The 14,837-nt window shown below is 35.5% G+C and overlaps 1 protein-coding gene across 1 annotated transcript in view; it reads left to right on the top strand.

Annotated features, from left to right (window-relative positions):
* ARID4A (AT rich interactive domain 4A (RBP1-like)) overlaps nucleotides 1–14,837 on the top strand; it is a 79,403-nt gene that overhangs the window by 21,499 nt on the left and 43,067 nt on the right. The window contains exons 7-10 of the mRNA XM_006864640.1: nucleotides 5,415–5,547; nucleotides 8,389–8,468; nucleotides 9,870–9,946; nucleotides 10,419–10,585. Coding sequence (XP_006864702.1) covers nucleotides 5,415–5,547; nucleotides 8,389–8,468; nucleotides 9,870–9,946; nucleotides 10,419–10,585 — 457 coding nt within the window. The remainder of the gene's footprint in view (nucleotides 1–5,414; nucleotides 5,548–8,388; nucleotides 8,469–9,869; nucleotides 9,947–10,418; nucleotides 10,586–14,837) is intronic.

Here is a 14,837-nt window from a genome sequence, read left to right as displayed (position 1 = left end):
CGAGGGTGTAAATCCTTACGGGAGTAGAAAGCCTCATCTTTCTCCCGCGGAGCGGCTGGTAGTTTCGAACCGCTGACCTTAAGGTTCGCAGCCCAGTTCGTTTTTGATGAGCATAAGTACTTAATTTTTAGGAAGACCCATTATCTAATTTATCTTTTGTTAGTCATGCATTATTAGTTTTGTTTGATAGGGTTGTTGTTGTTGAGTGCCATCAAATAGTTGCGACTCATAGCAACCCTTTGTAGGGTTTTCAAGGAGCAGCTGGTGGATTTGAACTGCCGGCCTCGTTGTTCACAGTACATTGCTGATCCTACACTACCAGGTCAGGTCTGTCATTCCCATATTTTTAGTTTAGTTTGATAGGGTATTTATGCCAAAAGTTAAGTTCCTTAGTTTTGACCCTGTTATCTTTCAGGAATGTTAAAGATTTAACTTTAACTTTAAGGTATTTAATCCATTTTTAATTCTTTTTTTGTGCATAGTGTGAGGTATTGATACTGTTTCATTTTTCTTCATATGGCTATTCAGTTTTGCTTAGCACCATTTTTAAAAGAGATTGTTTTTCCCCCATTGAATGAACTTTGTAGAAGACCAGTTGCCCATGTTGTTGTTGTTAGATGCCATCCAGTCGGGTTCTCCATTCTATTTCATTGGTCTTATGTGTCTGTCTGTGAAGGAGTGCCTGTCTGTTTTGATTACCGTGGCTAGGAAGTAGTGGAGCCTCCTCCTTTGTTCTTCTTTAATATTTGGGTCCTCCTTATTTTCCATATAAATTTGGAGATTAGTTTTTCCTTGTCATTAAAGTATGTTGGGATATTGATCAAGACTGCTTTTGGTAATGTTAACGTTTTTAAATGAGAAGTGTTTCAGACCATGAACATGGAATGTTTTCCCATTTATGTAGATATGTTTTTTTTGTTTTGTTTTGTTTGGTTTTGTTTTTTACATCTCTGATTAGATTTAGTCCTGATTAGTTCTACAGTTGCACTGTAGAATAAATGGTTTGGTTTTCTTGATTTCTGTTTCAGTGTAGAGTAACACAACTATATTTTTGTGTGTTGAGCTTGTGCCTTGCCACTTTGCTTAATCTTTCTATTTATTAGTTTCAGCAGCTTTCTTTCATGTGGAGTCTCTGAGACTTTCTATGTATAGGACCATGTCATCTGTGAATGAAAATGATTTTACTTCTTCATTTCCAACTTGGATTCCTTTTATTTCCCTTTCTTGCTTTCTGACTGTCGTTGGACTTCCAGGACAATATTGAGTAGGAGTGGGGGTAAAAGGCATCCTTGTCTCATTGCTGTTCTCTAGGCGGTGGTGGTTATGTGCCATGGAGTCGGCGACCCTGTATAGGGTTTCTGAGGCTGTAAATCTTTATGGGAGCAGAAAGCCTCATTTTTCTCCTGCGGAACAGCTGGTAATTTTGAACTGCTGACCTTAAAGTTTGGAGCCTGATTCATAACCACAGCTGTACCCGAGAGAATGCCCTAAATCATTCTCCTTTGAGAATAATTGCCTGTTGGTTTTCTGTGTGTGCCCTTGATTATGTTGAAGAATTTCCCTTCTGTTCCTCTTTAAAGGAGTGTTTTTATCAAGAAAAGGTATTGGATTTTTCGTTTGTTAATTTGTAGTATGGTTTTGTCCAAAAAAAAATTTTTTTTTTTACCTTCTCAAAGAAGCAATTTCTAGTTATATTGACTCTTATTACTACTTTTCTGCTTTCTGATTCACTTAAAAAGTGGTGGTACTGTACAATAAGCACTGAGCTGGTAACCGCAAGGTTGGTGGTTCTAACCCACCAGCCACTCTGCATGAGATAGATGAGGCTGTCTGCTCCCACAAAGATGTCCACTGTTAGAAAGCACCCTAAGAGCAGTTTTCACTCTCTCCTCTCTCTTATAGGGTTGCTATGTTTAATTTTCTAATTTATTTTTTTCTGCTGTGATCTTAATTCCTTTCTTCTGGTGACTTTTGGCATTTTTTGCTGGTCCTTTTTTGTTTGTTCAAGTTGTAGGGTGAAACTGTTGATTTTGGCTCTTTCTTTTTGAGGTATGTATTTATTGCTCTGTATAATAATGAGCACTGCCTTTGTTGTTTGCCAAAGATTTAGGTATATTGTGTTTTCATTCTGATTTGATTCTAGGAATTTTTTAATATATTTTTTAAAATCTCTTTTGTTACCCTGTAGTTTTTAAGTAAGGTATCAGTAAATTTCTGTGTATTTAATGTTTTTACTTTTTCTCTCATTGTTGGTTTCTAGTTTTATAACATGATCAGAGATGAAGTCACAGTTTCTCATCTTATTAAATAGGTATTTTTTTAAGTTTTTATTGTGAATTGAGTGATAGTTTACATGGGAAAGCATTGGTTTTACACTCGTTTCATTGCAATGATTACTGTCCCTTCTCTGCATCATCATTTAACAGTATTTGCTTCTGTTTCCTCTGAGTTTATTTTGGGGGTGGGGTGGGAGATGTACAGGAAAACACTCAGTAGTATATAATAATTTGAACAAATAAAGGACACATTCTGCAAGCCAGCCTCCTGGCCACCAGCACACAGCCTTTGTCTTTCCATGAGTCTACAGTCCTCAGCTGCTCTGTCTTTCCATGTCATCCTCTCTAGTATCAATGCTTCTCTGGATAGTGACCATAATCCCTTGATGGTCCTCAGTCCTCTGTTCATGGATTGTAAGATTATTCACCCTTTTTGTTACAAAACTTCTTCTACCTGTAAATTGTGACAGTCACCATTAGTTGTGATAACAATTACTCACTATTGAATAATAAGTATCTTATCCCCATCTTCTTTCACCAGACCCATTTAGACAAGGTGAAAATTATTCAGTGGGGATTCTGCCTTCCCCTGCACACTCTGAAACTAAACTTCCTCTTGAAAACTTGTAAGGCAGTCACTTTGTGCCTTTATAACCCCCTCTCCCCCATTTTAGTAGCTTATGCCTAAGTTGCCCATCCCTGTCAACCATCGAGCAGATAGGATTGATCCTTGGTGTGAAGACTCCTTCCTTCTTAGTTGGTATTTTGAGCTACTAGATCCATAATAAGTATAGGTCAAGTTCATCAAATTATAGCAATTTGCACTTGTTTCCTTTATCAAAATTTGTTTTTATCTTCCCCTAGTAGAGTTCTGATCATTAAGTCCTTGAAGCTAGGTCAAATGGGTACTATCTACAAGTTTGGACATTCTTGTGCATCTCCCCTCACTTCATATCAGCTGGATGCTTTACTCTCAGCTCTAGCCTTCCTTGGCTATGTCCATGGGCTCAGGAGTCCCCAGGTCTCACCATACTTTGGACCAACCAGTCTGTCCCCACCGGTTTTAAAAGAACTTTTATACTTTCAAGTACAAAATGATGTTCTAGGCTCATCTTAAATTTTTCCTGACACAGCTTTGGAATCAGCCATTTCTTCAAGGTACCCTGGTATTTTTAGTGGAAAATATTATTTAGAAACCACATTCTAGGTATTAGCTGTACCTGTTGCTGCCAGGGAATATATGGCTTTAAAATAAAAGACAAAGTCTAAGTTAAAATGTAATTCCTAAATATTGTGGGAACCTAAGTGATAAACAAAAAACAGTGCCATAAACCACAAATAATGAAAGAGGACTGAGGATGCTAACTAGAAATTCTTGCTCAGCCACTTTCTAGATAGGACATTTTGGGGAAATTACTTAACCTCTTTGAAGTTATGTGCACTTGAATGTATTGTCTATGATCGTCACAAAAACTGTAAGATGTTATTCCCAGACTGTGAATCATTATATATTGCCAATTTTTGTGAGCATTAAATATATAAGCTTATCAGTATGCAGCAAGTACTTACTACGTGGTATTTTAAGAGCCACTGGGTGGAGCAAATGCTTAAGTTCCTGACTACTAATTGAATGGTTGGTGGTTCGAACCCATCTGAAGGTGCCTCACAAGATAGGTCTTGTGATCTGCTTCCACAGTGACCCAGCCCTGAAATTCCTATGGGGAACAGTAGTGCTCTCCACACATGGAATTGCTGTGAGTCCGAATCGATGCAACGGCAATGAGCTGTCACAACAATATGATTGTTTTTTAATAAATTAGTAATTTCCAGGCAATTTATATATATCGGTCTATAGACTTTTACTGAAAGCTTACTTAAACTGGTTTTACTAAAAATTTTAACAAGTTGAATCATCTGGTTTCTCAAAATGCAGAAGATTTGAAAACACATATACAGAATCCTAAGGAAAGATATAAAAGATTAATGGATTTAGACAATAAAGAAACAATGTGGAATTTGAAGCTGACAAGTAGGGGCAGACGAGGGGAAGGGAGGACGAAAACCTTACCAAGGTGTAAGAAACTAGACAATTTTGAGGCATTTATTTAAAAACTTTCATACTTTAGTGAACACTGAAGGTACGAATGCATTGCAGGGCAAAATCTTCAGGAAATTTTCAAGTTATTTGGCATGTACTCATCAAAAGGTGAAAATGGGAGTATATATTCATTTTTATTTTTTAAATACACAGGCTTGAAATTAATGTACTTAGGGTAAATGGTGTGGCACTGTGGGCTAATGCGTCAGATTGCAATGTCGTTTGAACTGTAAGGTCGGTGGTTCAAGCTCACCAGCTGCTCCTTGGAAACCCTATACAGGGTCGCTATGGGTCGGAATCGACTTGATGGCACTTAACGACAAGGGTAAATGAACTTCAGTTATATGTGTTTAAATGAGGTATCTTTATAGCCTGTTAGAAAAGTTACATTGTCTCACATCTGCCATTAAAACGAGAAGGTCAATCTTAAGAAGGAAACTTTGGCACAGTAAATAGTTGATGGTGGCATAATTAGGCTTTTCTGTCCTAGTAAGTTGAGGACAAGAGAGCCTAAGTCCAGATAGTATCTAGTGACATGACGTCAGAGTTACTCTGGATAGATAGGTCAGGACTCTCCTGTAGGGCTACAAAAGTACCCATCTGCTCAGTTCCGTAACAACAAAGAGGCAGCAACTATTCCAAAGTAATTCAGATTAGAAATTTTGTTGTATGTGTTGAGTTTACATGACCCTAACTATATCAGTGGAGTCCTGGTGTGGCACTGTGGGCTAATGCATCAGACTGCAAAATCGTTTGAACTGCAAGGGCGGTGATTCAAGCTCACCAGCTGCTCCTTGGAAACCCTATACAGGGTCACTATGGGTCGGAATCGACTCAACTGCACTTAACAACAACAACAACGGTATCAGTGGCGCTTTAGAATAATGCATTGGACTGCAAGGTCAGCGGTTCAAACTCACCAGCGTCACCTCAGAAATCCTGTACAGGGTTGCTGAGTCAGAGCCGACTCAACAGCAATTTAACAACTGTATCAGCAATGTTTTATGTGAGGATCATGATGAAGTTATTTTAACTTTTAGTACGGAAGATGAGAAGGAGGAGGAAAGTAGTGAAGAGGAAGATGAAGATAAGCGGCGTCTCAATGATGAATTATTAGGAAAAGTTGTAAGTGTGATATCTACATCTGAGAAGACTGAATGGTATCCTGCCTTGGTATGTAAGATTTCTTTACACAGTTAATCACCTACTTAAAATGAGTTATGTGACAGGGATTTAAAAATAAAAGTTTTGAAAGTTGAACATAAATTGGCCTTTTAATTCTCTATTCCTTTATCATTTTACACCTGTTCTGTAGCAGCTTTCATTAGATTCTTGAATTCTAAATTGAGACTAATTTTCTATGAATAACTTTTATAGAGAAATCTTTTTAAAATAATGATTTAATCATGGTAGTCCCAATCTCAAAAAACTTTTAACTGATTGCCTGATGAATCAATCCTACATAGTCCAGATGAATATTTGAGGCCATCTTAAGCTCTTAAATTGTTTTCTTATTTTCAGAGTAATCTCTCTCCTTTTCTCAGGTTAGCTCCCATTCCTCCAGACCTGTACCTCTGCCTTCAGTGAATTGGTTGTTATTTACTGACGATCTGAAATGAGTTCACTTTTGTATTTGATCCTTACAAGTGTGAGACATAGAACACAATGCCCTCAAGAAGCTTTCTGTATGCATCTAAGAGATTATATTGTTATTAAAGAGTATATTGTTGCTAAGTGCCATCAAGTCAGTGCTGACTCAAAGCAACTCTGTATAGGATTTCCGAGGAGCAACTGGTGGGTTTGAACTGTTGACCTTGTGTTTCACAGTCCAGTGCTGATCCTACAGTGCCAGATAAAAAACTTTTATATGTGTGCCTGTTCTCAAATAGGACAGTATTTGGGGATAGTAAGGTATTCCTAGATTGGAAAGAATGCTTTTTAAAATACTGCAGCTTCTGTGGGTTGCTAGTAAAAGCTAATCTTTAGTTACATTGAAGAAGAATAAGAAGAAAGGATAGACAAGAGAATTACTTTATGAGAAGAATCAGTAATACCTGGTAGTTAATATCTGACTGCCCTCCCTCCTCATCCTCTTCCCATATTTTTTCCCTCAGGTCCAACTCTGGGCTACCCTAACATAAGTACACCTTCTCTCAGTTTTTATACCACTTTTACCTTTTAAAATAATTTTGGCACACATGCAAAAATTAAGTGTCCCCAGTTATTTTATAGGCCTTTAAAAAAACAGACACTATTTTAGGTTTCTATGTACATGTAAATACATTGCTCAATTATTATGTAATAGATTTATTTTTCATTCTGAAAAGTCTCTGAGCCTCTTCAATTGTACAGGCAGATAAGCAAGTAGGTTTGGAGCCTAAATATTTACGTTATAGTTTACCAAGAGATTATTTTACAAATACCTGTGTATACTCACCCGATTTGACATTTTCCAAGTAATGTTGAAGTAAGACATGCGTCTTACATTGGTTATTTTATAATGTAAGATGGTAATCAATGGAACTATATATGGTTCAAGCTCACCATTTGCGCCTCAGAAATTCTATATAGGGTTGCTATGGGTCGGAACCTACTCATAAAACAATAACCACAGCATACTATAAAGTAGCGTGTGTTCAGTATGTAGTCTTTTGGGCCAGAGACTATTTTCAAATAGATATTTTCGAATTCTCCTTTGTCTAGTAGTATGACTGAAGTCCTGGTGTGGCGCTGTATGATCAGCACTAGACTGCTAACCACAAGGTTGGCATTTCAAACCCACCACCTGCTCCTCGGAAACCCTATACTCATGACACTTAGCAACAAGTTGTGTCACTGAACTTATTTTCCATTGTATCTGAGTGTCTTTTTGTGCTTGTCCCTACAATACACTGTTAACTTTTTGACGGCTGAGACAACTATATGATTACCTAATAGTTCATCACCTACCAAAGAAAGACATTTACTTCCATCTGGTGTTAAAACTACTGATATAACTGCCAAGAATATATACTTATCTGGATATGCACTGTCTAATATAATAACAGGAAAGCATGGTGACTCCATATGATAAGCGATGCACTGTGAACCACAAGGTCCACAGTTCAAGCCCACCGACCACCCTACAGGAAAAAGATGAGGCCTTCCGCTCCCACAAAGATTTACAGTCTTGGAAAAACCTGTGCAGGTTCTCTATGAACTGATTCAGCTGTACTTAGCAACAAGAATAAAATAACTATGAGTCACAAGTGGCTATTTAAATTCAAAAGTAACTTTGTTATGTTAAATAGAACTTCAAACTTCATTTCTCAGTGGCTCATGGCCACTGTATTGGACAATGCAAATGCAGAATATTTCCACCATCACATACAGTTCTGTGGACTGTGCTGATCTAGATTGTTGCAGAGGGGCTAATGTTAAGAGTGATGATGAGCTGGTGCATTGCAGCAGTTTGTTAGACTCATTTTTGTTAAATAATGACGCTCTGTATAGAATATACAGAAATTAGTTATTTATAAAGATGTTGCTTAAAAGGTCTTTGTTCAGGCTTTGTCTACTTTATTTTAATTATTAAAAGTTGTACTTGCCCTAGTGTAGAAGAAACTTAGGTCTTTATTTTAAAGAAATAACCAAACTTCCAAATAGAACTATGACTCAAGTTTATTTCTTTAAATTATAATATTCACGTTTTCATCACAGATACATTTTTTTCTTTGGGCCAGTGTATGGCTTCAGAATGAATCTGGATTTTTTTTTAAAGTGGAAATCACGTTGTAACTTGTATTTCACTAATCATTTTATAGTATAGCATCTGTGAATAATATATCAAATATCAATATGTTAAAGGGTATAAGGAGACAGTCTTTGCTAAGTAACTCACTGATAATGAAAACGTTCCATGTAAATTATAATCCATTTGCAAAGTTAGAGGTTCTAAAGTTGTACTTTTTAAAAACTATATTCTTTTTTCTGAGCAAGGGGAAAAGGAATCAATTCATTCTTCTTTTGTACTAGGTAATATCTCCCAGCTGCAATGATGACGTCACAGTGAAAAAAGACCAGTGTTTAGTTCGATCATTTACTGATTCCAAATTGTGAGTAATGGACTCTTACCAGTATAACATGAGAAGGGGAAAAAATAGAATCAGTGTGACACACCCCTACCACTTTATTTTTTTAAATCTAATAATTTCATGAACTAAGTTGAGATTATCTTAAAAGTTTTCACATTTTACAATATGAATTCTTTTTTACTGTTAAATTTCATGTAAAAAGTGAACTCTGAAATGTTCTTTTTTTGTAAAGCGTGGAATTGATTTTTTGGGTATTGTTTTATATTGTGAACCAGGGAGCTTAATTGTTAATAGAATTCCTGGTACTAAAATAATTGCTGTAACTTTTTCTTATTTAAATATGAGATCCTTAGAAAGTTTTACCTAGCTTTATTTTTGCTTTGTTCCCAAAAGAAATAGCAAAATTAAATACATTCACATGCATATATAGAGAGAGGGAGAGAGACCAAGTTGTAATTTTCTGTAAAATAAAATTAAAAGTTTAATATGTCATTTGAAATGGTTGGTTGTTGTTTGATGACATCAAATCGATTCTGACTCAAAATGACCTCATGTGACGGGAGAACTTCCTCATAGGGTTTTCTTGGCTGTCCTGATGTAGTGCCATAGGATAAGCCCTCAACCTCAAGGTCGATCTGAACTGCAAGGTCAACAGTTCAAACTCACCAGCCACTCCTTGGAAACCCGATACAGGATCACTGTGTAACTGACTAGGTGGCACTTAACAACAGCGTTTAGAGGAGTCCTGGTGTGGCACTGTAGAATAAACCCTGGATTGTAAACTGCAAGGTTGGCCATCAGCTCCCAGGAAAGCCAAGAAAGGGTCCCTATGAGTCTGAATCAACTGGACAGCAGGCACTTAATCACTGTTTGTAGAAGCACGTCAGCAGGCCTGCTCCTGTGAAGTGGCCTGGTGGATTTAAACCACCAACTTTTTGTTTAGCATTTAAGCACTTAACCTTTGTTCCACCAGGACTTCTTATAGTGATATAGATCTTTTAATATTCTATTCAGTTTTACTATAGTAAAATATACATTAAAGTAAATTAAACATAAAAATAGACATTCTTCCCTGTAAGTATTGAAAACATCACATTGCTGTAAATTAACTTCATATAGTCTATAGTCTGTAGCAGGGTTGTATAGATTGAAATATTGTAAATGTGAGCGTTTCAAAACTGTACTTCTGAGGATGTGGAGTTTTAGAATTAAGGTATTAGCGTCTCTTAATTAATATCACTTGCCCTTATTAAGGATTAGGGCATACATAGTCTTAAAAAAAAAAAAAAAATAGGCAAAGTAATTTGGATTTTGAGGATTATGCTTTTCTTTGTATTAACATGGATTTTTAAGCAATCATTTTTATTTAATCAATACTTCTCCTCCCCCTCCCCTTTATTCTTTATTCTTCTCTATAAATAGTTACTCTATAGCAAGAAAGGACATCAAAGAAGTAGACATTCTCAATCTACCTGAATCTGAGCTCTCTGCAAAACCAGGTGAAATAACAGTGAATCAATCTGTAATTTCGTGATGTGGTTTTATGTGGAAGCAAGAATAAATAAGCTCTGGTGCTATTTTAAGTGTTTAGAGCTGATATCTGCTCTTAGTGGATGACCATTTTTTAATGTTTAGATGCAAGGTTTAAAGTATCAGTTTTAGAAAAGTTTAATTTTTCACATTTTAACATTAAGATCATTAGAAGTATTCCCTAGAGTAGTAACAAACATTTATATAATTTATGAAATATGCTCAAGGTTGCTTGATCATTTTATCTTTCAAACAACTCTTTGAGATAGGTAATGTTGTCATCAAACATTCAGAGAGATGATAAATCCTGGGTGGGCTGGGTATGTGGTTAAGTGACAGCTGAATTTGAATCCAGCTCTTCTGACTCTGGCTGTCTTGAGTGCTCTGTTACCCTGTGCTGTCAATTTCATAACAACTGCTGAAGTACTGTTTCATTTGTAGGGCTTCAGAAAGCAAGCATCTTCATAAAAACACGAGTTGTTCCTGACAATTGGAAAATGGATATAAGTGAAATCCTTGAGTCGTCCAGTAGTGATGATGAAGATGGCCCAGCTGAAGAAAATGATGAAGAGAAGGAAAAAGAAGCCAAAAAAGAAGAAGAAGAAGTGGTAAGTGAAATCTGTTTCTTCTCCTTAGATTATTATTTGTTTTTTCTAGTTTAAGCTTATTGGAGAGAGGGGGGCTTTTTTTTTTTTTTGTCTTTCAGAAGACGCTTTTTGGCCTTCAGTTTAGATGACAAGTCATAGCTAATTCTAAGTGGGTGGTGGTGGTTATGGGATTTTGAGGCTGTAAATCTTTACAGGAGCAGAAGGCCTCATCTTTATCCCACAGAACAGCTGGTAGTTTCGAACTGTTGACCTTGAGGCTCACAGCCCAATTCGTAACCACTATGCTACCAGAGCTCCTTAATTCTAAGCGGACAAGAGGTTATAAAGAAGTACTTTTTTGGTAACCACCAATAAAATGCATGTTTTTTGGTTTTGTTTTTGAGCTTTTTTTCTAGACAACCACAGAGAAAAGAAATGTTACTTTTAGGTTTATTCTTTTTGTGTTAACTTACTTAAACTATTACCATGTAAAGTAAATGTTATCCCACTTTAAAGATGAGGGGGAAAACTCAGAAAGGTTGAGTAACTTTCCCAATGTGGCACAACTAAATGTAGGATTTGAACTCAGATCTAACCTGCTTTAACTTAAAAACCTCATCTCTGAGCTATTTTTATACTATCTCAAGGATACTAGGGATAAGAAAAATCCCACATACTCCAAAGACTATTTTTTGATTATTCATAGAAAATATTCAGATAGTAGTTTTTAAATGCTAATGTTTGTTTGTAATATTTTATTTAAAAATATGTGATGTACGTACCATTTAATTGCTTATGTAAATATTATTGTCTATTTATTCTGCAGTGTTTTGTCAAATGGGATAAATTGTCCAGTATATTTTTGTTGTTATAGGGTAAAGGGGATTAGTGGCAAGACAAAGAGAATGAGTTTACTGAAAAAGAGGGCCCATTAAGCATGAAAAATATTTGCCTGCAAGAGTATGGGAAGCTTGTTTCTGATTTACTTATACAACTAGATATTTATAAAATGAGTGTACTGGTATGTGATGAAGGGCATAAGATATTTCTTTGCAGTATTTGGTTTTTGCACTCAGAAATCAGAATGGCGGTTCATACTTACAGGCTGCCTACAGAGTTGCCATAGTAACGTGCTGTTGGTTTTAAGTGAGCATGCTCGGAAAGACAGGAAGGTTTAACAGAGGCTTGGCAGGTTGCCAATGGAGGTTTGCCAGATGCTTTGAAATGGGCTGTCTTTCTTTTCCTTTCATGTAATGTCTGATTTTTATGTGGAAGAGAATGTAAGTAGTGTTGTATAACCCTGCGGATGCTATGCCCTAAGAGGGAAAGCAGATATTTGCAAATCAGACTGAAAAATGTCCAGACATTGTACTGATTAAGTAGAAGGGGAATCAAACCATTTTGCATTGGCAAGAAAATGCAGCACATAGGTAAGATTTTTTTTGTGGGGTTATATTTAATTACAATTTTGACTGCCAAAAATGGGGTTAAATAAGAATTTCAGGTATTGATGATGTGGTTGTTGTGATAGGACTCATAACCAAGCGGGATTGTTTCTTGTAAAAAAGACAGTAGGAATCTATTTTTAGAAAATCAGAGGAAGAAGGCGATTTTCTTCTGAAAAAGAAGATAGACTTTGAAATGAAATTGATAATGAAACAGTAGGGTCAAATTCAGGATTTAAAGTGTGAATACCCAATGTGACTTTGTATCTTATCTGTATTTATTTATAGATTTTATGTTTTCAGGCCACATTTTCAGGGTGTGAACTGTTGCAGTCTGTGGTTTTTCCTTTTGTTTTTTTAATTAATACTAGTTAGCATCCAGTAATAATACCAAATACTAAAAAAAGATTAGTCTCTTTATTTTTGCTAATACTTTGAGTTGGGTCTCTTTCAGAATGTATTTTCCCTACACCCCCCCAAATAAAAACAGCCCCTGAAATTTTAAACAAAGAGGGTAAAAAAAGCTTTGTAGTAAGATTGAAGAGGAGGCTATCAAATCTAAGTAAATAGTTCTCTTATAAATATTAATTTCATAAACATTATAATGTTCAATTCAAGCTGAATAAACATTAGTAAAAAAGATTGAATAGCTGTATTACCTAGTATTTGCAGAAATAACTAAGGACATTTTTAAATGTAAGGACCCTTTTAAGGAAATTATCTTAAAATATATTACTGAAATTATGAACCTATGAAAATTAAGTCAACCAGGATGCTTTTCATATCCTGAAAAAATAACAGCAAAATTACAAAAGTGAGGCACTGCTTTACATGACTGTTTTACATTGTTTTTCAGATGATCAGTTTCATTGCATATACTTTATTTAATTACTGGATAAAAAGTAATTCCTCTTTTTCTTCTGGCCAAACAGGTAGATTTTCTTGAGAGGGATTTTGGTTGCTGTAGCTGCATTTTTTTGCTCTTAGATTTAAGATTCAGTTGCTGAATCATTCTAACTTGTCTTGAACACTAATTTTCTTTTAAATTTAATCCATTGTTAAGCTGAAAAGCTCTTTAACATACATATAGAGAGAGAAAAAATGAGAGAGAGGGGGAGAGAAAAGGGAAGGGGGAACTAGGTATGGTGACAGATGAATAAAAATTTGGTGAGCCAGGGCCTACCTGGCTTAGTCATGATAGGCCTTTACCTCATAAGTGAGGCTAAACTGTTGTATTATATTACAAATTATCATACTCTTCCTGAAAAGTAGTGATGCATTTTATGAAGATTTAATGCAGGCTACAATGATCAAAAAGATTTTACAGCATTCTATAAAACATGGTAACGATACTTTAGTCTGTCATTTATAGTGTCGGAAGAAATTCTATGCAGTAGAATCATACAAGTGTTAGATATTTCTGCAGTGTTTATGGGCTGTGGACGTTGTGTTTATACTAATGTTTTAAGTGCCCTACCATAGTCTTGATAAAGAGGTTTTCAGATTCAGTGGTTTTACCATGGAGGAGCATCTTTTTATTTAATATTATTTAGAATTACTAGGCATTAGTAGTTCAGGATTTGAATACAAGAAGTATACCCTCATGCTGTTACTGAGTAGGAAAAGGCATGAGATCTGAGTTGGAAGTAGGTCCTATCTAAATTGATGAATTTAAGTTTGAACTGATAGTTAATTGTATTGAAAAAAGCCCTGGACAATATATTTGTGGGAATCTCTCAAAAGTCTTTTGTTAATAGCAATTTGTTTTGAGCTTTGAGATTGACTAGAAAGCCCATGTAAACATAAATAATGTCACTTGTCACTAACTCCTGACATGTTATAGTCACTTTTGGGTGACTATAGGGGAGAGCGGTTTATAAATAAATGTATGGTTGTTTAAAAGACCGATTTCAGGGGGAACTTCACTAGTATAGACTTTTTTCTTTTTTTTAATTCTTCATGGAAACAAATTTTTTGATACTGAATTCAACTATTATATGTACCTCCTAATTTAGGTCTTTTGAAAAGTGTTTGATAGCAATCATTCACGATAACCTTGGGAACAAATATGTAGTATATAATGTTTACACATAATAAATGCTTGATAATTCAGAAACGTGTGCTAAATTGGTAAATTTTAAAGAATAATTTTAGTGTAATCTTAATATTAGGTTTATCTGATTAACTGTCAACCAACTGTTTTTAAGTAGATTCTATAAAGTCAGCTTTCAGTGACTAATTAAAACTAGCTTGCATTAAAATAAACTCACTTGCTAAAGTCTTCAAGTTTAGCCTACTGAACAAGTGAACACAACACTTCTAATCTGAAAGTATTTTATAATTGTGTTAGTTGACTGATATTAAGAACTTGGCATTTGCTAGCATCCTAACCGCATCTTACACTTTTTCAAACAGGAAAAATAATTCCTAATCTTAGTTAACTCTGACAGAATTCAAGAGACATGTAATTATTTTAGACAACTTGCTAAACTGTTTTCTAGAAATTATAAACAGTGTCTTACCACGTAATGAATGTATCATGACATTTTGTATTAGCCCCAAGTTTGACACTACTGGTCAACTCCCAGTTTCTATAATCAAATCTTTTTCTTCTCCATTAAATTAACAACCCTACCCCCACTGAACTCTTAACTTGCAAAGAATAGGGACTTCAGATGGGAGGGAACATATTCTAAATAAACTCCATCTGCTGGTGCTCCTCCCATCAAGATTCATTTGATACTCTGTTTTTCTCCTCTGTAAAACCAAGCCCTCAATTTGTGCTGTGGATTTTACTGCTTTCTGCCTTTCAGAAACTCTTAGATTCT

Source organism: Chrysochloris asiatica, unplaced genomic scaffold, assembly GCF_000296735.1.
Source record: "Chrysochloris asiatica unplaced genomic scaffold, ChrAsi1.0 scaffold00067, whole genome shotgun sequence".
In the NCBI taxonomy this organism is placed as follows: domain Eukaryota; kingdom Metazoa; phylum Chordata; class Mammalia; order Afrosoricida; family Chrysochloridae; genus Chrysochloris; species Chrysochloris asiatica.
This window is presented reverse-complemented; position numbering and strand designations above follow the sequence as displayed.